We start from the raw sequence: 24,036 nt of genomic DNA, 5'->3' as shown, positions 1-24,036 counted from the left end.
ATTGGTTGTTGTTGTGTGTGTGTTTTTGCAGCCCATGCATGGTCCCTTGCCACTGCTAGTAGATTTCCAATTGGAAGTAGCCCACAGTGGGTTTGTGGGGGGTGGGGGGAGGGAGAAAGGGCCCTCCCAACCACCCCTGCAAATAAATTTCCCATCCCTGCAATAAATATTAGCAAAAGTGGCTACTATGCTGCTGCTGTTGTTGTTGATAATGATGATGATGATGAATAAGACAATTGTTATAAGGAATGTGCATGGCTACAATCACATCACGGATGTCATGTTATCAGATAGCTTTTGCAGAATGTGGAGACTCTTGACTTGAATTAGTGTTCATAGAGCACGTTTCTAGACTTCAAGGCTGTAACAGGGCGAAAAAAGTGAAAATGTCTAACAAGTTTCTGCTGAAGTCTTTGAGAGCAAAGGAAAAACTAAGTGGTGCTTGTAGTATTCGGGGGATTACTTTTCTCAGCACACCTGCTAAGCACTCAGCACACCTGTTACTTCTTTTTTCCTGTGGCTCCTTTCCTTTTCCAATGTACCTAACACTCATTCAATTTTGTGCAGCCCAATCTTCCTTCTCTGATCTTTCTAATTGTTTTTTTAATGTGAATATGGCATATGTATGAAGTGAAAACAAGCAAATTGCATAATTCATTGCTGAAATCCAGGGTTTGTTTTAGTTCAGTATTCCAATGAGTCAGCAGCTTTTTTGAAATCTGATTCTGCCCTTTGTGTTCACAGGTATCTGAACAACTGCAATGGATGTGCAGACCTGAAGACCCAAAGGATACCTCCCACTTGTGATGGGCCTGGTATCTGCCTAGGAAGAACTGGAGATTTGTTGGGACACCCTGAATTAGCAAGGAAAGCTAAATATAACCCCTTCTGTTGCCTGGACCTTTTCATAGACCATTAATTTCTCATTCCTGACTTCTCCCAACAGCTGGAATTCACTCCCTAAGTACTGAATTATCATCCATTTAATTGATTACAAATTCTTTAACAAGCTTTCAACTTCTCTCTGTTCCCTTTTAAAGGAGTGCAATTCCCAGTAGCATTTATCATAATTGAGAGAGGTTTTTTTTTTTAATGTACTGTGGGGTTTCTGAACATATTTTTGTTTGGGCTTTTCCCCCCTCCTTCCACCATTCCACTGGAGTTATCTTGACTAGTTATCACACACACGGAGCACCCTGATGGCTTCCTAAAGCAGAGGAGCAGTTGCCATTCATGATGGGGCGAGAGCAGGAGCTGATCCAAGCTGTGAAAAATGGGGATGTACCTGGTGTGCAGAAACTGGTGGCTAAGGTCAAGGCATCCAAAAGTAGTGAGTATTTCCCTACATTTCAATGCAGTGATTTTCTGTGATCTGTCAACAACCACTGGTGAGGTCACAAGAGTCTTCTGGCTGCTAATGGCGAATGCAGCAGAAGGGATCGTGGGATTTTGCTCCCAGGCCAAAGACTGGGACCAACAGGTTCATCTAGAACAGTCTTCCCAACCTGGTACCCTCCAGATGTTTTGGACTTGCATCTCCCATCAGTCTCAGCTAGCATGGCTAACGATCACAAATTCTGAGAAATTTAGTCCAAAACTTCTAGCAGGCACAAGGTTGGGGAAGCTGGCCTGCAACAAGCAGAGCATCCTCTGGGTGGGTTCGATGAATGTGATATTTTAACACAATGCTAGGAATGCAAAAAGCTACTGCTGCAGGAGTGGGGACCTTCTATGTGAGTTTTAATTGGGTCTGCAGTATGGGGACCTATAAAATACAGTGCAGACACCAAGCGTTTGTGTGGACCATTTTGGATGTACCAGTGCTGAGGATGTGGCTCCTGGCACTGTTGTAATGATGTGTGTGGATTATTTTAATAGCTGCATTCTGGGACTGCAGATCCAATCCATGTTGATTATGATAGCTAAACTGTTAAAGAAAGGGGGGGTTCATTCCAGTTGGTTCTGCCTCTGCTGTGATTCACATTTTATGAAATCCCAATGACTTCCCAAGGGCTGGAAAGTTGAAGTGGCTGAGGACTATAAGCAGACAGGATTCCACAAAGATAATCAGGGAGACTGTCGAAGAGAAAGGAAAATCTGATGCAGGATATCTTTTGCCATGAGGATAGATTGATCTTGGATGGATTCAAGTCCTAATGACCTGGGAAATTTCTGATCAGAATTTGGGGTCATTAAAAGATGAGTTAGGCAAGAAGCAGTCCTTCTTCAGTTAGAGCATGTGAATGAGAAGTCATTAGCTCAGTCTAACACAGATGTGGTCCCAACTAACCAAAATTAAAGGGCTGAAGTGCCCCCAACTCTGCTGGATTGTGGCCATACACTTTTACTGGAAATGTTATGAGCATTGTAAATGGGATGGCCATGTATCTTATTTTACTGAGCATAGTCCTCTGTCCGAAGGGTCATCCAGAGAAAGAAGTGTAAGAAGGAAGAGCAAAATTGATGTGCTGTTTTTGTCCTTTCCTTTTCTGGGTGATGCATTTCCTCTTTGGGGGTGATGCGTTAGTTGGAAACTGCCGACTTCTCCTTCCTGCTCTGCAGCATGTGGTCAAGAATTGCTGGTTGGAGCTCTGCCTTGCTGCTCTGCTGCTCCCCTTCTGAACTCTGGCAGGTTGCCAGATACTAGTGCCAGTCTTTTCTTCTGTGTGGCTGTAGTGGCTAAGGAATGTTTGGGAGCTTGCTCTGTGTTCGCTCATGTGCTGTGGCTGGAGGACTCTGGGCGCCTATGTATCTGGGGCATCCCTGTTAAACAAAATATTATTGTAGGTGGGGGTGGGTTTAATCAAAAGAAATGATTCGGTGAGAGTAAAGAGCAGCTTGGGGGTCATGTGTTCATTAAGTGGAAACTACAGCTAGACTGAAGATTAAGAAAACAGGGAAGAGATAAAACGCCAGGGTTAAACGCTGCAAAGCTCCCTCTGATTGGGAAAAGGATGTAGGGAATTGCACTAGCCCTGGGCTTAAGGAACAGATGCTTTTGCTGCCCCAGAAGTTACAACAGGGGAGACCTTCTCTCGCTCCTGACACAAGGAGCCGGATTGCATTGGGGGATACCAGGGGGGACAACAGGATCAAAGGAGACAGAAAGCTAAGGCTCTGTTGAATGGTTTTGTGGCAGATATAAGGGATTTGGGTGAGATTTTAAAATAATCTGCCAGGAAAGAGATTGGGGTGGGTGGGGAGGGGCAGGACAAGAGCCTACTAAGGCTCCCAAAGGTCAAAGTGCAAGAGAAACTTCAGGGAGCGTCTCTGACACCTGCTTGCCAGAGGAGGAGAATGGATTCTTCCAGTGCTTGCCTTGCATCACATGACACCTTTTTGCTGTCATAAGGGCCGCTGTTGGAAACAAGATGCTGAGTTTAAATGGATCACTGGCAATGAACGACCGCAGCTCTTGTGGGACAAAAAGAACAATGGAGGATATTGGCTTTCCATAAAATAAGGAAGTTGAGAAAGAAACCAATGCCTCTGAAGTAAACGGTCAGCTTGGCTGAGGCATGTTGGGATAGTGGTCCCTCTGCCTTGGGAAAGGCACGAATACGTTTCTGCCTCCAGGACCCTGTATCTAATCACCAAAGAGCACTTTATAGAAGCTTCATGGCGTAATGGTACCCATAGTTCCCTTCAGTTATCCCCATCCTGGTGCCTGCCAGATGTTTTGCACTACAAATCTCTCCTGCAGGATGGGCAACTTGTGGCTCTCCAGGTATTTTGGCCCTGGCCAGCATAGCCAATGGTGGGGATGATGGGAATTGTGGGCCCAAACACCTGGAAAGCCACAAGTTGCCCAGCCCTGCTTTACCGGCAACTCCCTTTCCTTTTGATAGGACACCGCTACCGTCCCGTTGCTGGTGGAGATTCTCCCCCTCCCTTACAAAAGTCTTTTGCCCCGATCTGCTCCGATTCTCACTCCTCTCCAAAATGCCACGTAGGGAGCAGAATGTTTTCCGCATTTTGCCGCTCATTAAAGCGCCTTGTTCCATATGACAGGCCGAGATGCTGAGTTTTTTAAAAATCCCTCTAAGAGTCCTTCTGCTGTCTCAGTGGATTCAGAGCTGCGTCTCTCTGATTAGCCCTCGGGGATCGCGTGTGTCTAAAAAAAGTCACTGCACGTAACCAAGAATCAAGCGCCAGTCCCAGCGACGGGAACTTCGGGGACACGTACTTTAATATTCAACGGCGGGCATATTCTCTGGCAGTGCATGGCTTGAAAAACGTAGCTCCGCAAATGGGTCACAGCACCTATTATTGGGTGGCCCTATGGCGACTGGGCCATGCATTATTGGAAGGCAGGAGTGGAGAGTTTATTTAATCCTGCAGCTGAGCTGAGGGACAGGGAAGCGGGGTGGCTTTTCCTACTTTCGCTAATTCAACTTAGAGGGAACAGAGGGGGGCCTTCTTTTTCAAACCTTGCACCTTCTGGGGAGAGCCCTTTTGACCCTGCTGAGTTGCCATAGGAGCTGTCACCCACAGCAGCAACAGAAGATTCTCCCTTTAAAAAAAAACAAAAAACCCACCCTTCTTTCTTCGCCTCTGTCAGCGTTTGAATGCCGTGGACTTTAATTGAAATTGTTAAACGACCCGTCAGGGCTCTGGCCTTTCTCCCTGATGATCAATCACTTTCTCGGCTGGACGCGCTTATTAACAATGGGCCAGTTGGCTGGGTTGGGGTGAGCACAGTAGCCCTAGAGGAGAAGGGAAGAAAATAAGACTGAGCCTTAGATTCCTGGGGGCGGAGGGGGGGGAGGCGGCGGCGGTAGTGGTGGTGGTGGGGTTATTGTCGCTTGAAAAGGATAATGTCTAGCAAGCCTTTTTCGAGGGGGAAGGGAGAGTTCAGTTTGGCTGGCTCATAAGAGCAGGACTATTTCTGAAAGCTATCAAAGGTTTCACTTGTATTCCAAGAACACTCCCATTCTTGATGTGTTCCCCAAACACCTTAGCAGAGCTAGCACATGGAAGCACAATGACTTTTTAAGGTAGGAAGAGGCAACTGGAATTCTAAAGCATTGCTCTAAATTACAGGAAAGGAAGACCTGGAGTGCCTCTCTTACACGCATGTTTATGATGTGGGTTTATATATTTACAAGAGACTCTCTGAGCTGTAGAGTCTCTTGTCATGAGCTGCAGAAGTTTTTGCAGCTTCTTCATGCAGTTGATTCACCTCTGAAAACGCAAGCGGATTTTGCCGTGTTTCCTCTGGTTTGCCAGGCAAGCTAGATATTCACCAAGGCTTGCGTCTCTGAATGGTTTCTGTCACGTTTAGTTGCTCTAATATTCCAGTGGATCATGATGGAGGAGGAGGAGAAGGAGAAGAAGTTACCACCTGGAGCTTTTCAGTGGATCAGAGATGAGACTGCTGTGATGTTTTCTGAGTTGTCATCCTTCAATGCAAAACTAAAAGAATGAGCAGAGATAAAATGCTCATGCTTTCCATCTATTTATATTCTGTTTGAATAGCTACGATTAATGGGAGAGGGGTTTTGATACTCACTGGGGACTTAGAAAGAAAGGCAAAATGAGACTTGAGTGTGCCACCGGATATAAAATCAAACACCTAGTATGAGCAGATTTAATATCTAAGTAATGCAAATCACGCTGATTTTAAGAAGGTGTTTCCGGCAGCAGAGATGCCAAAACTGGCAGTACAATGGTGAGCCCTTCCGATAGAGAGAGAGAGATTCAGCTGATATCTGTGCCACCTCTGCTGATCCTGCTAGTTCATTTGCACTAGTGTATGTTGGATCCACACATTTATATTTGAAGGATACATCCCATTTTAGACTAACCACTGTCAGCAGAGAGACTGCAACAGTCCCTATGTGGATTCCCAGGGTTAGGCAAGCTGATTCTGCATGCTCAGCAGAAGATGCAATTTCCCCCCATCCGTTAGCACCTCAGCTTAATCTTCTTGGGATTTCCATTTGTGATTTGAATGTCAGAGCTGCTGCAGGTCTCGTAAGGCAGGTGAGTGCATTGGGTAGGCTCTTTTATATTAACTTATTCCTGCAGCACCCTATATCTGGCATGAGCCCTGACATGCTGCATTGGCCATCAGGAGATCAATCTAGAAGCAACACTCCAGGTGTGTTGGAATGCAACTCAAGCCAACATGTCTATTGATGGGAGTTGCACTCCAACACATCTGGAAGTACAGCACTGCACTCTTTGTTAGGACGAATCTGCTATCCATCATGGGAGGCACCTCTCTAGTTAGCAGGATATATTGTACTAAATTCCAAAGTTCTTAGATATTTAAATAAGTGCTGCCTTGGCAGGAAAGGAGACTTCTGAATGAGTCCTCATGTCTCTTGGAACACCTATTCCCCATAAAACAATGGTAGTACTTCCGTTTGGTATTGTTAAGCCATTGCTGCTTTGTGGAGTGAAACTAAGGAAGGGAATTTATATTTAGTATGTTCTAATGCAAGGAAGCAGCTGGAAGCATCCCACTCTCCAATATGCACAATTTGAGATGAAGTCACTGCTTTAGGAATCTTGTGTACTCCAGTCGATTGTCATAAGAACAGAGACAAATGTGGATTTTCCAGTTCCAGAAATGGTTCTAACCCATTCTATGGTCACATGACAAATACTATGGTCGTATGTGTGTGTCAACATTGAAAGCAATGGATATGTAAATTAGAGAAGCCATAGTTCACATTTTCAAGTGTTTTGACTATTTGTTTTGGGGTCATATTCAGCTTCTTCCCCACCCCACCCCTTGCCTTTATGAATTCCCTAGTGAATTTTTGTTTTGACATAATTTGGATAATCGCTGTTTTGTATAGAAGTTCTTGTTTGTTGGAATATTTTGTCTAGTCAGTGCCCATTAAAAAAATACTTGTGGAATTTTATTTATTTTATTTATTTAACACATTTATATACCGCCCCATAGCCGAAGCTCTCTGGGTGGTTTACAAAAGTTAAAAACAGTAAACATTAAAAAGTATACAATTGATGCATTCGGTCATAATTTTATGTGCTAGACAAAACCAGCCAAACTGGATAGATATGAACTTTGGTAGAACTGTTCAAATCAGAGTTAATTTTAACCAAATTCCACTGTGTGTTAATTTGTTGCCTTTTTAGGCCATTCCTCAACATACTGCAATATTTGCCAAAGGAAAAAAAAAGTATTCTGTGGAACAGGGATGCCTTTTGTTTGTACTTGGAACTGCTCATTCTCCTTGGGTAGCAAAAGGTCATTGCTTATTTGTATGTGTGATTTAAATGTACGCACATTTAAATCTTACTGATTGACATTGTGGAAGAAGTGTTTAAAAGAGACAAAGAAAAAACTGCCAAGAAGCAGAAGATGTTAAAACAGTTTAAAAACTGGTTAGGTTGCAATCACATGTATAGTGCATTTAGGGTGACCATATGAAAAGGAGGACAGGGCTCCTGTATCTTTAACAATTGTATTGAAAAAGAAATTTCAGCAGGTGTCATTTGTATATATGGGGAATCTGGGGAAATTTCCTCTTCATCACAACAGTTAAAGCTGCAGGTGCCCTGCCCTCTTTTAAATCTGGTCACTCTAGTATAGCTCCTGCACCTTTAACTGTTGTGATGAAGACGGAATTTCATCAGGTTCTCCATATATTCAAATGACACCTGCTGAAATTCCCTTTTCTATGCAACTGTTAAAGATACAGGAGCCCTGTCCTCCTTTTCATATGGTCGCCCTAGTGCATTGGTGATCCAGGTAAACTGTTCTCAGGAAATCAAAGCATGCCGTTGTAATCTAGTCGCAAGTCCATTCACATGGAGTGAATCAGCATGGGAGACAGGAAGTGGCAGCTCCGAGATCAAATTTGTCTCCCTGGATGTCGCCACCTAGCATTGGCCGAAGACGTTTTGCTACCTGAGGCAAAGGAGAAGATGGTGCCCTCTGAAGATGATGTTTTCCATATACAAAAGCCAACTGGACTGGTAACTCAGCACTGGTAATGGGACAGTGTCCTCTACTACACTTGAAGGCAGCAGGTTAGCTTAGGGTTAGCTTTTGCTGCCGCCTCTCAGCAACTCCTGCCTGAGGTGAGTGATTCACTCTCCCTAACGGTAGGGCTGGCCCCGCCTGCTAGCCCCCATTGTTGTCAATGGAAGGGCAAGTAGATGATGTCGACGAGCAGCATCCATAATAATATGACATGGAGCTGGCCATTTTCAGGGAGAGGGTGATGAGGTTGGGGCCTTCCTTGGCCCACCTCAAAATGGTCCCCTAGCATGACTTGTTGATAAAGGCTCTAACAGACATTTCAAGGAGAAAATACCTTAAGAGTTAGAATGCAAGGATCTGAGAAAAGAATATATCAGGGATAGGCAACCTGGTAGTCCAAAACGTCTGGTCGGCACAACTCCCATAAACCCAAGCCAGCATGGCCAATGGTCAGGCATTATGTTGTAGTCCAAAACATTGGAGGACACCAAGTTGTTTACCCCTGGCATACTCCCTTGATGTAGACTAAAAAAACACCACTGGCTAAAAATTGATAATACAAGTTGGGTACCAAATTTCATTTTCTAGATCATAGAGCATGTGCTGAGTTGGTTTATCAAATTCCCCCAAGCATTTGTGCTCACCTGGATTACCCCACTGAATATTTTAAATACAAGTCAGCATGGAGGGCAGAGTTCACCATGGCAAAAAGGTGAACAAATCCTTTGTGGATCATACATTCAAATCTGTACTCTTGTCACATTTTGTTACCATTACATTTTTGTTCCTCACCACCCAATGTTATTCTTTGTGTATTACCCACACATAATAGGCTCTTCCTTGTCTGGGAATTGTGAGCATAGGGGTTTTATTTTCTCAAAATTCCAAATATGCCTAACCAACCCCAAAAAGTTGAAGATCCAGATAAACCTAGTGAATTAAGGAAGGCTGGCTTAGATAGTGGCCAACATTTGTCAATGGCTCCGTTTGAGTTCTATGGGGCAGAGTTCTATAGCCCTGTTCTGCCCTAACTGGAACATAATATGAATGGGAGAGGGAAGGATGCTGCAGACACTGTGGTCATTAGGGGCAAACTGGACCAAAATGGTGCTCCCAAGTGCTGATCCTTTTACATTCGTATATAAACAAATGGCTCATTCACAATTTTTTGGGTTGGTTGGGCATATTTGGAATTTTAAGAAGGTGCAAATGATTCTGCAACAGTGGCCTTAAGTAGACATACTTTTTAATCCACGCTGAAGGAGGGAAGATCCTGCGATGTGATTATCGCAAGATCCCTCCACCATTTACACGTGAGGCGCGACGACCTCAGGAGGAGAGGCATTGCACTCGCCATTTTTTTAAAGCGGCAGGAGTGATCGAGTGCCAAAAAGTAAGGTTTTTTTTAATACTTTAATTTCCCCGCTCCCCCCCACCCTACACCCGATGGGCGCAGCTCTCCTGGCTCTGTGCGAGGATTCGCACAGAGCCAGGTCAATCCACAGCAACTGGCCACACATTCCACGGTCTTGGGCTCAGCCCGAGACCACGGAAAAACTGGGCCCAGAGTGGAGGGCTCTATCCTGGGGCAAGGGAGGGATGATCCCTCCCTTATCCCCGGATCCCCTGTGCGTTATGTGGACACACAGGGACGATCCCGGGGTTTGCCCCGGGATAAAGCCCCGTCTAGCTAAGGCCAGTGGCAAATTGCCCCAGGTGACATCATGCTACAAATATCCCAGGTCAGACCTATGCCTGACTCCCACACCCAACTAAGAATCAAGTGCTGATCCTCTTTGAAGCCATCTCTTGGCCCTCTTAGAATGAGAGTGCATCACATCATCCGGTATGGCATTTCTACTGGTGCTTCCCAAAAAATAAAAAGGCAACTGACCAGCATTGCAGCATTCCTGTTTGGGTGGTGGTGGTGGCTTCATTGCATCTATTCTGGAACGAACTGTGTAACTGCCCACCACTCCATGTGGCCATCAGAAGAAATTTGTTCTCCGTTTAGTGCATTTGCAATGATTGGAGGAGTCTCCCTCACTGCTGAGCCAGAGGCTACAAACCTGTGTGGCTTTTGCCTAGAGAACTCCTCAGTCAACAGGGGGAAACAGAACATGCAAAAAGTTCATTTCCTTAGTTAAATAGACCCCTCCCCTAAAAAAACAACAGAAAAGAGTAAAGAACTTTCTAGGTCACCTTGTCCTTCAAGCAGTCAGAGAAGAGCTGCTGCACCGTGCATATGGTATGTTTGATTTTGTCCAGACTGCTTGTGTTAAAAATGCTCCCCAGTCTATAGAACTCTTGAGCCTAGATATTAAGTCACAGTGTGACTATGAGCCCCTCTATTTACATTAGGGATAAGGGCTAACCCTCCTGTGTAAAGCAAGTTAAATCTCCATCCATTAACGTTCCATCTAGGAGGGCTAATCTTTAGCGCTGGGCATTGCACACACCCCTGATTAGGTTCAAGGTTCCCACCAGCAGCAAACAAATCCCACTTCAAATCTGGATGACAAGGAGGGGAAGGGAGTTTCAGGATAGGGTCGTAAGTGTCTGGAATTGGCAGCAATGGAATGATGTCTTATCAGACTGCTTCTTCCGCCGCTCCACTCTGCCTGTGCCTCACTGAGGGGTTCTTCTCACACAACGGCTGCTGTGTCGTGTGCCAGCAGTGGTGTTCGCTTGGCACTCTCTCTTATGCTGGGATCTCTGGAATCCAAGTTGACTCCTGTGGTGGGTAAGGTCCTGCCAGCAGAGGGGTGTGTGTGTGTGTGTGTGTGTGTGTGTGTGTGTGTGTGTGTGTGTGTGTAAAAAATCCATTGTGCTTACTGCTTCTTATCCGGCCAAGTTGGAAATTCAACTAGCTGATAGCAGTCATTTTTAGACCCATGTGCCAAATTCCTTTTGCAGACATTGTGTGTATGTGTGTGTCAAAGAATGAGCAAGGAGTAAGAATAAGAAACAAGATGAAATCAACTTAACTGAAAGATGTGTGATTTGTTTCAACAACAACGAAGTTGCACTTCAAGGTTTTTTATCCGTCTATCCCTCCTGCTTAGCTGTGCTGCGCTACTCACGTCATAGGGCGGCCTTCCTTTGATGGGCCTAAAATCCGCGGCACCATATCCCTAGCAAAATAAGATAAGCACCTAGAGCAAACACTGTATCACAGAGAGTCCAGGCTGCCTAGGGGAGAGACTGACACAATGTGTTCTGAGGGAGGGCTAGTCTAAAAGGGACAAGGTCTTTACTGGCCATATTTTTCTGTCCTCATCTTTCTTATAAGCAGCCCCTTTCTCTTCTAACCCAGGGGATAGTGAGAGTTTATGGCCTAGCGTTGAGGGCCTGGCCTGCCATTCAGCAGGGTGAAGCAACCCACTTCAGACAGCACCTGAAGGCAGGAATTAGTCCCTGAAAGGTGCAGCAAGGTTTTTTTCTTCCAGGCTTCGTCCTTGTGGTGGAGGAGCAGAGGGGGAGGCAACAATTTGAGCGCCATTTCAGGCAGCAAAATATCTGCACTGAGTGTATATGCACAAACTGAATTTCATAATAGGCTCCCAGAACACATTTCATTATGATGGGTGAGGGGACAGAGGAAAGCCTGTATGCTACAGCCATGCCTGCAGGCTGCAATGTGTTTCTGCATACTTGGAGGAGAGAGAGAAGAAGGCTGACTTGAGGGCCCTGCAAAATCCTGGTGGGAACCAGGCCATCTGGTCTCCTACAGAGAGCAGGTTATACCCCATTGTAACTCTGCCACCAAGTGCAGTTGGTTGGTTGCATTTATATCCTGCCATTTTTCCTCCAAGGAACCCAAGGTGTCCTCTCCATGTTTAATCTCACAACAATAATCCAGAGGTAGGATGGGCTGAGAGTTTGTGACTGGCCCAAAGTCATCCAGTGAGCTTCCATGGCTGAGTAGGGACTAGAACCCGGATCTCCCAACTCCCAGTCCAACACTCTAACCACTACACCACATTGGCTTTCCTACACCACACTGGCACCACAGTTGTTTCATTAATTTGGAAACAAGTCATTTGTTTATATATGAACGTAAAAGGAATGCACTTGGGGGCACCATTTTGGTCCAGTTTCCCCCTGATGACCACAGCATCCTTCCCTCTCCCAGGCAGGGCAGGGCTATAGACCTATGTCCCATAGAACTGAAATGGAGCCATTGATAAATGTTTGCCACTTTCTAAGCCAGCCTTCCTTAACCTGGCCTTTCTGGCTGGGAATAATGGAGGCTGATTTAAACACTACCTATATAAGCCTTGCCTCAGTTCCATTTCATGGCTGTGTGACAGTGACAATCTAAGTTTTCGATAGATATTAAACACTAAATCCCTCATCAATGGACCAACTGGATATTCAGGGAGACTTCAATGCACACAGGAGGATTTGAGAACAGCCACATGCTACCTACTGAGAACCTGTAATGTATATTTCCATTTCACTTTTTAATACAAGTGTGACTTGCTGGAGCCCTCCCATATCATAAAATAATGTGTGAAATAGTTCTGAAGTAGGTCACTCAACAAAACACTTCTTGGCTATTGGTTCATAGTGTAAGCCTGGAGGCTGTAATGGGCTAATAAACTGAAGCTGAATCCTGATAAGATGGAAGCTCTGTGGATTGGTGGTTCCCGAGTCTGGAATTGGGTAAACAACCTGTACTGGATGGGACTGCACTCCCTCTGAAGGAGCAGGTGCATAGCTTGGGAGTACTCGTAGATCCATCCTTGTCACTGGAAGCCCAGCTGGACTTCATGGACCGGAGTACTTGGGGTCAGCTTTGGCTGATCTGCCAGCTATGGCCTTTCCTGGACAGGGATAATCTAGCTACAGTACTGCATGCACTGGTAACTTCCTGATTAGACTACTGCAATGCATTCTACGTGGGGCTGCCCTTGAAGACGACTCAGAAGTTGCAGCTAGAGCAAAATGCAGCAGCTAGACTGCTGAGTGGTACATCTTACAGAGACCACATAACACCGGTCTTAGAGGAATTGCACTGGCTGCCTATATGCTTCTGGTCAGAATTCAAGGGGTTGGCAATGACGTTTTAAAGCTCCAAACGGCTTGAGACCTCAATACTTGAGGGAGCGCCTCTCCCTATATATGCCTGCCTGAGACAAGAGATCTGTTAGAGGAGCCCTCCTCTGCGTCCCACCAACGCGAGACATATACTATGGTGGGACGTGGGAGAAGGCTTCCTCTGTTGTGGCACCCTGGCTATGGAATGCCCTCCCCTTGGAGGCCCAACTGGTGCCCGCACTGGCTTCATTTCAGCACTAAGTTAAGACATGGCTTTTTAACAAAGCCTTTGATGGCTAAATTCACCAAGCCTGCACATACTTTTAATTGTATTAATTGGTCTTACTGTTTCTAAATTCTATACTGGTTTTAGTTTATTGATGGTTTAATTTGTTTTTAGCTGTGCATATTTATTGTTTTATATTGTTTGTATGATTTTACCTGTACACCACCCTGAAATCCTTGTGATATAGGGCGGGATACAAATGTTTTAATAAATAAATAAATAAGCTGTGCCCAGAAGAATACTACTCTGCCCCCGCACTATTCCCTATGAAGATGTGTTATTCTGGACACTTCCTTAGTGCAGAATTCTGCCTCATGTTGTGCTGAATAGGTTTTTTGTGTGTTTTCTTTTTAATGTTGTTATTATTAGAAGGTATACAATGCTAGTTAGCCCTGGAACATGTGAGGTACTAATAGAGAAGAAAGTGCCTCTGAGCCTAAACAACTTGCATTTCCATGCCACTTAGCAACAGCAGCCGGCCATCTCACACTTGGGATTAACAGAACTAGGTTTGCAGTTCAGAGGTGAGGCGCTAGGCAGACACCTGCTCAGCCATGTGCCTCTGGGAACATATGGTGAAGATGGCCATGATCCATTGTTCATCCTCAAAGTCTAGTACTCAGAGGTAACATGGAGGTTCACCACTGATGCTCCCATTCTGTCCTAAAATAGTAATTTGCACTTCTGATGTAGCAGTAGCACCACAAAAATCACATGGGTGCAAGAGAAAAGGACAAAAGTGTGGTGTAGCGGTTAGTGTTGGACTTGGACCAGAGAGAACTGGGTTCTAGTCTCTTCTCAGCCATGAAGCTCACTGGGTGATTATGGGCCAGTTGCTGACTCTCTGCTTAACCTACCTCACCAGGTGGTTGTGAAGATAAAATGGAGAGGAGGAAGAATATGTAAGCTGCCATGGGCTCCTTGCAAGAGTAAAAAACACAGGATATAAATGTTAGGGGTGTGCACGGACCCCCGATCCACCCCGCGGGCTGATCTGAAAATTTCGGATCGGCCTGCTCCGCTCCGCGCCGCTCTGCCCATAGTCCGCTCCTCTTCGCCGCGGAGCTCCGGCTCCAAATCAGAGCTCCGCAGTGGAGGGGAGTGGCGCCAGGTAAGGCCCCCTCCCTCCTCTCCCTTACCTGCAGAGACCAAGGGGGAGGGGGGCCTTACCTGCGTCCGTCCGTGGTCCCTCGGCTTCTTCAATTGAGCCCGTGGCTCAACCAGGAAGTCTGGGCCGCAAGTGTGGCCTAGACTTCCTGGTTGAGCCGCGGGCTCAGTTGAAGAAGCCGAGGGACCGCGGATGGACGCAGGTAAGGGAGAGGAGGAAGGGGGGTTACCGGGCTCTGCCGCTGTCGCCGCATGGGCGACAGCGACAGCGGCAGGGTCCGGTAAACTAGGGTGACCATATTTGGGAAACGAAAAAAGAGGACACCTAGTGTGTGTGTGGGGAAGCAGCTTTCTGAGTCCTGCAGAAAGTACGTTATTCCCCCGCCACCTTAAAGAACCCGATTGGAGTGGAGGAGGGGAAAGGATTTCATTCTGCACCACCACCATCCACTCCAATTGGGGCCTTTTCTATAATGTCCACGAATGACCCACTTTCCCCTTTAAGACCTCAATTGGAGCTTGGGGTGGGGGAATGATGTGCCTCAAGAAAGCATGTCATTCCCTCCTGCCATGCTAATGGCAGACTTAAAGAGGAAGGTGTGTCATTCCAGGACATTATTGAAAATCATAGAAAATCCCCCCTGACACCATGGAAAGAACAAAAACCAGGACAAATCCGGGGAAATCCTGACAGTTGGTCACCCTAGGTAAACCCCACTTACCTTTCTGGCGGAGCTCCGGATCATGGCGAAGGATCCGCCTTCACCTCGATCCTCTTCACCACGCTCCGCTGGCCCCCCCAATCCGCTTCGCCTCCGCCTTAAGGGTAGGCGAAGCCCCCCGCTCCCTTCCTGCTTCTCCGGTTCGAGGAGAAGCGGAGCACATCCCTAATAAATGTAATAATAAAAAAGCAGCAATCGGTTAGGTAGGGCAGTGCAGCTTGAAGACATTTCCTAGCTGCCGTTCTAGTCACAATGTTGTATGCTACCTTTGGATATGTTGTGGCTATTATTTGCCCTCCGCTTCTGAACTGGTCGTTGCTTATAGGAGCAAAGCAGGTGAGGATAGCAGGCAAATGGACCACACGTCTCTCCAACCCAAATCTGAAGCAGCAGCCCCAGTTTCTGAGTCAGGTGTTCGCAAGGGCTCCTTGTGCTTTGGTTGAGCATGTCACGAGGTTGAGAATAGCAGGAGCATTTCAAGGGTTTCTTAGGAGGGAAAGGGGTAGGAGAAGGTTCTTTTCGTACACCCGAGTTGTGTTTCATGATTGAATTGCCTCTTCCATCAACAGCGCCTCCTGTAGAATATGGTTTCGTCTGGAATGGACTCTCTGGAATGTTTGGTGCAGTGCAGTCAGTCTCTGACAAGAGTCAAATCTGCCAAGTTACTTTATATGTTCATATCTCTGCAATGTGTGTGTGTGTGTGTGTTTAAAAGAGCTCAGCGTGGGCTGGCAGTGTGCCAATGTTGGAGTTGCTGCTAGGGAAATACACTTCAGAAGTACAAAAGTACACACACATGCAAAAACAAACCCACTTCTCCCTTCTTGACTGCTAAAAGTTAGAGAAGAGAAATGGGGTCTGACCCCCTGCCCCAAACTGTGTGTGTGTGGGGCTCTTCCCTACACCCCACCCACCCCTGCTCTACTTCAGTTTTGAGGTTGGAGCCAGAATTCTGAGGCTGGGGTGGCACGTTGTAGGTGGAAGCCCCACCTGCATTAACAAGCTTTCCAGCGGTTTGTAAGCCTGTCTGGAAATGCCCACTGCCTCCCGGCAACCGCTCCAGCTTAGCAATCCGATCTTCTGGCAGTGGTGTAGATGATATCACCCCAATCAAGGGCTTAAAAGAAAGCCAAACAACTGCGCGACTCACGTGTCAGCCAGGGTGGGTGTGCGCGTGAGTGTGTGCGCGAGGCGCTGTTAGCAGCCCTTGATAAGGGTAGGGCTACACACTGGCGCCATTTGACAAGAGATAAAGCCACACAAACAAGCACCTTTTCTTCCTCTCGCCGTGCCACCATCGATTGCAGCAGAACATGTAAAAAGGTGCTGCCGGGAGTCCTTGTACACATGTTGCTTTCTGCGATCACCATCTCCTGTTTTGGGAGTGTGAAGCCGCCCAGTCTTGTCCAGTGATGAAGGACCCTGTTTGTCATATCAGCTGCTGTCCCTGCCGGGGGTGGGGTGGGGTGGGGAGGGGAGATGTAGCAGTTAAAGTTGACTGTCCATTCTCAGGAGCAGCTGCTGTTGAGTGAGTGCTAAACAAATATTGACTGACCGCTCCAACTACACAGGCCCCAAGAGCAGGCTGCCTTTCGGGCAAAGGGGCCCCGTGGTTTTACACAGCTGCCCTTTGACTCTTCCTCAGCAGAAGTAGTTGCATCATATTTCTGAGACTGACGTTTGCTAGCTAAATGTCACTGTCAACTTGCAAGGGACTATCTCTGTTGTGTACACAACAGAGGGAAGCTGGCCTCACACGGTAGTGAACTTTCGCTTATCACACACAACTCTACCACTTGCGCTTCACCGCTAGTGCAGGAGGGTACAAACTGGAGACTGGGAAGCCATCAACGTGGGCACCCCTAAAATTGGGGTATCTTTTTTGCACTCTCCTGCCATGTGGCTGTATGGTCTGCTTGCTTCATGAGTAGCTTATGATGAGGGCATGTGGGCAGAGAACAGCTACGCCGTCAGTGCAAGTAGACGCAAGTCATCACAAGTATACATGGGCTTGTGTGTGCGAGAATGGGTGTGTAGCCTATCCACCCCCTTTCAAAACTGTCACCTCATTACATCCTTGGTCCTCTCCGGCCCCTTGCACACGAGGGATTTTTTTTTCATTTCATATTATCTTAGGGAATGCAACAGAAAATGTTGTGCATTGGGGGCAAGCCCAGAAAACCTCAGCACAAGGGGAAGAAACAGCTTCACTTTTGCATCAGAAGACTGCATGAGTTGTTGGGCCTGCCGTAACCTCAGGAGCAACAATATTTCCGGGTCTAGATAGATTAGACTAGTAACTGGGAACAATCCTCAATTAAGTTGCACTTGTTTCTTTTCCTCCAAACCAAGTTTTTCTGTCCTTGGTTTTCCCAATGAATTGTAATAATAAATAGCTGAGGGTGGGGTTTTTTTGGGTGGTGGTGGTGAATGGGGAGTCTGGTCCATGCTGCTGTTTGCACATGTACAATAAAAAGAAAAGTATTTGAATAAGCAACCTGACTTAGCATTTAGCAGAAAAATGAACTTGCCATGTATTCTGCTTGAAGGTGAATGTCCTGTAGATTGAATGTTTACACAATCTTTCACTAGTGCCATAAAAGAAACTACCCCTATCTGTGTTGCATCTTGCCCTCTGGGCCCAAATGTGCGACAACCTTCTCTAACTGTGATGCTAAATGTTTCAAAAACAATGGGCATTATAAAGGAGGAATATCTCTTTTGTGGAATTGTGTAGAGCTGAAACGAGGCATTTCCATTAGTCGGCGGGCTACTCCATTAGTTTAAAGCAGCCTTCCCCACCCTGCCGTCTTCTGGATGTGTAGACTACAACTCCCAGCATCCCTAGGCAGCAGGCCATGCTGGCTGGCGATGCTGGGAGTTGTAGTCAACACATCTGGAGGGAGCCAGGTTGGGAAAGGCTCCCTCCAGATGCAAAAGACTTAAAGTGAAGCCCTTGAAAATCATGATGGAACAGTGTGGTGTATGAAGTGCTACACCTGGACTGAAAAGGAAACCCCCATCGTTGTACTAAAGGGGCCAGATCAAACCCCATCCCGATCTAACTCATCATGTGGAAGGCAGGACAGTGCAATGCCAGAGTCTTTGCCCTGCCTCCCCCATTCTCACATGTCCATGCGGGGACAGAACATTTGCGAACTGCCTACATGCATAAGCCAAGGATTCTGTGGTAAATTTCCCCCCACGGAATCAGTTGTGTCATTTTGGCCATTGTAAGGCGGAGCTGCAGAAAACCAGACCCGGGGTCCCAATTTGGCCCTCGTGGGGTCCCCATATTGGTCACACACCCTTCTCTTGGTCCCAATCTCTTTCCCCCAACTACCATGTGATGGTTTCCTGGCTTTTGTGACAGTTTTTTCTCCATTCTAAAAGATTGAAATGCCTCTCCTAAGGCTTAGTTACTGGCAGTAGGAGCTTTTAAGCTACAATATGATGGTATTTTGGCCCCACCCCCTTTGCCTTTGGCCCCACCCACCTCTGGAATCTAGGAATTTTGCCCCCACTCCAATCCCCACCCAGGCTAAAGGAGCTTCTATACTAGCCCTGGTGTAAGATCACATAGACAATTTCCAAACCTTGCAGGGACAGTGGAGGACACGCTGGTTGATTGGGTGGGAACCCCTGCAACTTTCCAGATTTGGGGGTGGGGCAGGCAGAGTAGAATTAGTATCATGTGATGCTGTCCAAGTTCTCTGGCCAAATAGTGTGCTAAAAGAGCGTAATTCGGATGGCCATTATATTCCTACACAAGAAATACGGGCAGGGATGGAATTTCCCTGGGCACACTCCTTTAGTTCCAGCAAGTGGACAGGAAAATCCCACAGCTGAACAGGAAGTGCCAAGGAAGGGGGTTTCCCGGTTGCTTGGTAACAACAAGAGAGGCCACTTCCAAGGGAAGACTTTGCCTTCCATTCTCAGAATTTGCATTTTCTGACAGCATATTTGAAAGTTTACTACTGAAATCAAATACTTGATTTCAGCAATTTGTTCAGTGCCATAGTCATTAGGCATTCATTGTGTTTTTAAAGCATAAGTTAACTCCCCACCCCCCATGTAAGGAAGGTTTGTTAGAAGGCTTGCAGTAAGAGGAAATGCAGAGCAGCTTCACACTGGATGGATTTTCTACACATGTGTAGGAAATTGTCTGTACCTCATGCACACGAGTGATGAATGCACGTTATCAGTTTCTCTGGCTGTGTTCAGACAACACGATAGTCAATGGTGGGGTAATAATCAACTCAACAATTGTTTTATCTAGGGGTACTCCACACACAACATGATAATAATCAACCATGGTGTGGATTATGATCAGCGTTGAGATGACTATTAGTCCACACTAAATTGACTCACTCGTTCCCTGCCCTCTCTTTCCCCGTCAGTTCTCCCACTAGTTCTCCCACTCTCCCATCAGCCATTGCTGCTGAAAATCTATCCTGCCAGGTTGACTAGAGCGGCAGCCACCACTTTGACCACTCTTGCCTTGCAACTCTGTGACTGAGTAAATAACCAACTGTGGCTGAGGAAATAACCAACGGTGTCCTCCACACAACACAATAACCAACAGTGGTTCAAATAGCCAATTCTGCACATTGTAGGTTATTTGCATTGGTTACTTTGACCAAATAACCAACCATTGGTTAAAAAACTCCCTCCCACATAACACAATAACCCATGGTGGGTTAATTAACCAACCATTGACTATTTAAACCACCAGTGGTTATCACACAGTCTTTGTGTGTACATGTGGCAGGAAACTGACTTGATATTGGAGTCGTAAAGTCTGTATGTAGTCAAGAGTCTTAATATGGGGTAGACACGGTGGTGGGAAGTATTTTCAGAACTAACCCTCAGAAAACAGACATTTTAACAGTAGTTAGCTAAGATGATTGGGATATGCCATCTTAAAAATCTTTAGAAATGCAACAGGAATGGTGTATTGTCATTACTGATCTGCACTTTGATACATTACTTGAAGCATTTGGTACCCACATTGGTACATCAGATTCCGCTTTACCAAGCCTTTGGTTTCATTATGACCACTGCCATCACCATGCTTTGGCTCCTGCCCTCCGAATCTGCTTGTTTGTTCACAGCCTACCTATCCATTTTGCTTCCACCTTGACTCATCCACTATGCAAAATAACACATGGGATACACCCAGCAAATTATTGTGTGGTTGGGAACACGTTGCTAACATCATCCTAACAAAAATAAACCAAGGGCATGATTTCATATGCTCTACCTGTAAACTAGGTCAGATAGTGCCTACTAAAATCTTATTGTCTGTGATACAACCATGGAAACTAGCACTACTGCCCATAATCCAGAGGCTAGAGTTCTTGAACACTTTGATTAATTATTGCCTTCGCTGGAATTTGCATAATCTTAATATCCTCCTTGATTTTGGCTAATTAAAATCAATTATGTAAAACTCCAAAAATGGAGCCTGTCAGAAAATAATCTAGCAAACCGAGTAGCTAGTTTTACTTTAGAAGTATTGCTTTTTTCCTGAGACTTGGTGCAAGAAACTGTGTTGTTCCATGGAGATAGCTATCTATCCCTTGTTATTTTTCTTTTTCTCTTTTAAGTAGAAATGTAGAGACTTCTTGAAATGTGATTTCATCCCCTGACTTCTGTGGCTTATAACCCATTAATGAACTTGTAGTCCATCTGTTACAGTTTTGAATTTAACTAGGGTATTATTATTCCTTAATAATATACAGCAACAAGATCTAGAAGTTACTGGTACATTGGTAGAGAAACAGCTGCTTTTGAAAGATCTGATGCTTGTCAGATTACTAGCAATTTCCTATAACAAAAGAGCAAATAACAGCTTCACTTTTTCTTTGCATTCATGATCCTAGATCCTCACCTTCTGATGTTTTCTGTTAAAGCTTAAACAAATAGGGAGTGTTGCTTTGCAAATACATTACAGAGCTGATCCCACTCTATGATGTTTGCCTGAAACCACCCATCCTACAAACAAGGTTAATCTTCCCGGGAAATATTCTTCCAATACTCTCAGTTGCAGCCTTCTCCAACCTGGTACCCTCCAGAAGTTTAGAACTACAAACTCCCATCATCCCTGATATTTACCCATGCTGGCTGGGGCTAATGAAAGTTGTGATCCAAAATATTTGGAGGGTACCAGGGCGGGGAACGCTACTTATTTCAGTTACTGAGGATTCTTTCAAGGTTTTTTTATTGTGGTATGGTTGAAATTGACATACTATGTTCCAGCAAATGCAGGTGTGCTGGGCTGTTTCCCCAGACCATCACTTAATCTGGACACTGCTAACCTGCTGCTCATCTGGATACGTTTCCCCAAAGAACTGTGAAATCTCCCCAAGGCTTGGTCCATATAGATTCAAACCTGTGGATAAGGCCATGTTCGGGATGCCATACATACAGGAGATTGGATCTAAATGTTCGTTTTTTCTTTTCCAAGTGACATTCAACATTTCATGGCTAATGAGCATATTTAGTCCTCCCTGGACTGTTTAGAATGGGGCTGCCTCCTCCCCCGCCTTTTAAAAAAATACTTTCTTTGTTCTACTTTTGAAAACCACAGGGTTCCTGCTGATCCCTCTTCTTTCTGGGTGGCCATGTTTGGACTCCATTTTGTCCCCGCTCTCAACCTGTGCTCACTTTACTAATAAAGACAAGCACTATGGATCATAGTGAGCAGGATACTGAGGGAGAAGATGGAGTAGACCTGAAAATAATTGGAGTCTCTTGAATGGGAGGGGGAGCACAAAAGTATTGAACGGGGCAAGCTGGTGCTTAATATCATCGCCTTTAAAGTTTTTAACTTTAATTAGTTAAAAAATAATGCTCCAAGGTAAATTTCAAAAGTAAATTTGCAAATAGTCGAATTTTTTAAAATCCACCTTGAATTCTGACAATCAGCTCCATCAACGTCACCCAATATTAGACTATTTTTTCCCATAAGTGCAAGGGGTATGGATTTAAATCAAAACACTTGCTTTTGTTTTTAAATCACGCTGAATACTCAGTAACCGAAGAATCTGTGCCAGCTGCATGTGATGTAAATGAGGACATGTGTGTCAAAGAACTGTGTTGCAAGTCCATTGTCTCACACAGTAAAGGCTGCCTCTAGCAATGTCAATAGGGCCACATCTCATGGTACCGCTGTTTAAGGTACTGAAGGCCCAGTTCCACGAACTTAGTAAAATGGGCATCTGCTCCCTCCTTGGCTGTTCTCTGCGGACAGAAATTCCGCTGACCCAGTTGCTGAGGCATACACAGCTCTGGGCAAGAGGCCTGGGCAGGCTTGCCTCTCTTTGCAGGCTGTTTGGCAACAGGTCACATTCCAAAGATTAAAAAACTTCCCAGCTGCAGATATACCTTGTTAGTATCAAGCACCCTGGACATTCCTCAAGGAGCCACTAGAGCTGATGTGCACATGTGAGTTGCATGTGCCCGGCAATGTGTTCCTTCAAGTGCTCACTCAGCCCTCGGAAAGGTGTGCATCATTTCCTCACACGCGGCTGCCAGTTCTGTGAGCTAATGCTCTGTTTCTTCCTCATAACCTCAGAGCTCTGTGTCTTGGAGCATCTGTTTCCTTGGCTATATTTAGCAGCACTTGCTGGCTTCCACATGGAACTGTGTTCTTCTTAGGATTCCTTTTTCTGTTTGTTTTCTTCAACCCAAGTCCAGAGCTCTTGAGCAAGGATGGTTTTGCCATGAGTCCTTTCCCTCCCTTCTCTGGTCACTGGCTCTCTCCTTGGCCTAATCCCCAAATGCAAGCATTGCCACCTTTCTAGGAGCACCACCTTGGGGCTCAGAGAAGGCAGGGCTGAGGTCATGCCCTGCTTGCTCCTGTTAGACCTCTTCTAGCAAAGGTTGGCTTTTTCCTCCTCAGGTGTCGGAGCAGATAGTTGCCTCGGGCTCCTTCTGTCACTTTAGGTTGACTCTTATCAGGCTTTCACGAGAGGCAGTTCTGCTCTCTGCCTCCTTTTTCAGCTTGGTGCAGCAGAGTGGCTTTGCAAGCACTTCATCTTGAAAGTTGCACATACTTTATTTTACAGCTTGTCACTGCTGTGATTTATTAATGTTTTGTTTGTTTGTATGTACATGCCTACATACACATGGAACAATCAGTACACATGGCACTTAACAGAGGTTCATACGCAAAATAAATAAAAGGCCAGTATCTGCCCTCGAGAACCTAACAACCTGAGATCAACAACTGGGAAGACAACAGAGGAAGAGGAGAAAAGGAGAGTAGGACAAGGAAGGACGGCTGGCTTCACAGAGCTTGAAAGGCAAACTCGCTACAAATGCAAACACGCGAAGAGAGGACTGGACAGAACTCCTCTGTCTAATGTGCTAATCTTTTACATGCAGGACATTTGTTTATTTTGAGATGGAAAAGCATTAAAAACATGATTAGTCACTTGCATTCTGAGGTGGTACCCTCCAAGAAGGACTCTACCACATGACTAGGCTGTTACACATTTAAATCAAACTTTTGTCCCATTAACTAGTTCTTCTTCTCCCCTTTGTTCAACCGGTACAGTGCTGAAATGGGGCTGATGAGGGTGTACATTGAAGCAACTGCTGTGCTCCTTTAGCACATGCCTACTTCCACTCTTCTTAACCGTTCAAGAGAGGCAGTTCTGCCTCCTCTTTCAAAATTCGCTGGGTGAATCTCTGCTCCATCCCAAACTCCCCAGTTGTAGGCTGCTGCTCCTAGACTAGGCGTGGCGTGACAATTTTCATAGCATGTCACTGTGACTCCCCCAGAACTGTAAACAGATCAAGTTCCCCTGGCAGGGGATCTACGAAAGCCAGGCAAGTCTCTGCTTGATGAGTCCTACGACTCCTATGGCTTAGAGCAAATAGAACTATAGGCCAAGGAAGGAGGCAAGGGT

The 24,036-nt window shown here is 45.7% G+C and overlaps 1 protein-coding gene across 3 annotated transcripts in view; it reads left to right on the top strand.

Moving 5' to 3' along the window:
- The window catches only part of CASKIN2 (CASK interacting protein 2), a 110,147-nt gene that overhangs the window by 14,093 nt on the left and 72,018 nt on the right, over positions 1 to 24,036 (top strand). For all 3 annotated transcript variants that reach the window (XM_063120276.1, XM_063120279.1, XM_063120275.1), the window contains exon 2: positions 745 to 1,330. In XM_063120276.1, coding sequence (XP_062976346.1) covers positions 1,234 to 1,330 — 97 coding nt within the window. In that variant the 5' untranslated portion in view covers positions 745 to 1,233. The remainder of the gene's footprint in view (positions 1 to 744; positions 1,331 to 24,036) is intronic.

The sequence above is a fragment of the Elgaria multicarinata genome, chromosome 3 (assembly GCF_023053635.1).
Source record: "Elgaria multicarinata webbii isolate HBS135686 ecotype San Diego chromosome 3, rElgMul1.1.pri, whole genome shotgun sequence".
Classification (NCBI taxonomy): Eukaryota; Metazoa; Chordata; class Lepidosauria; order Squamata; family Anguidae; genus Elgaria; species Elgaria multicarinata.
This window is presented reverse-complemented; position numbering and strand designations above follow the sequence as displayed.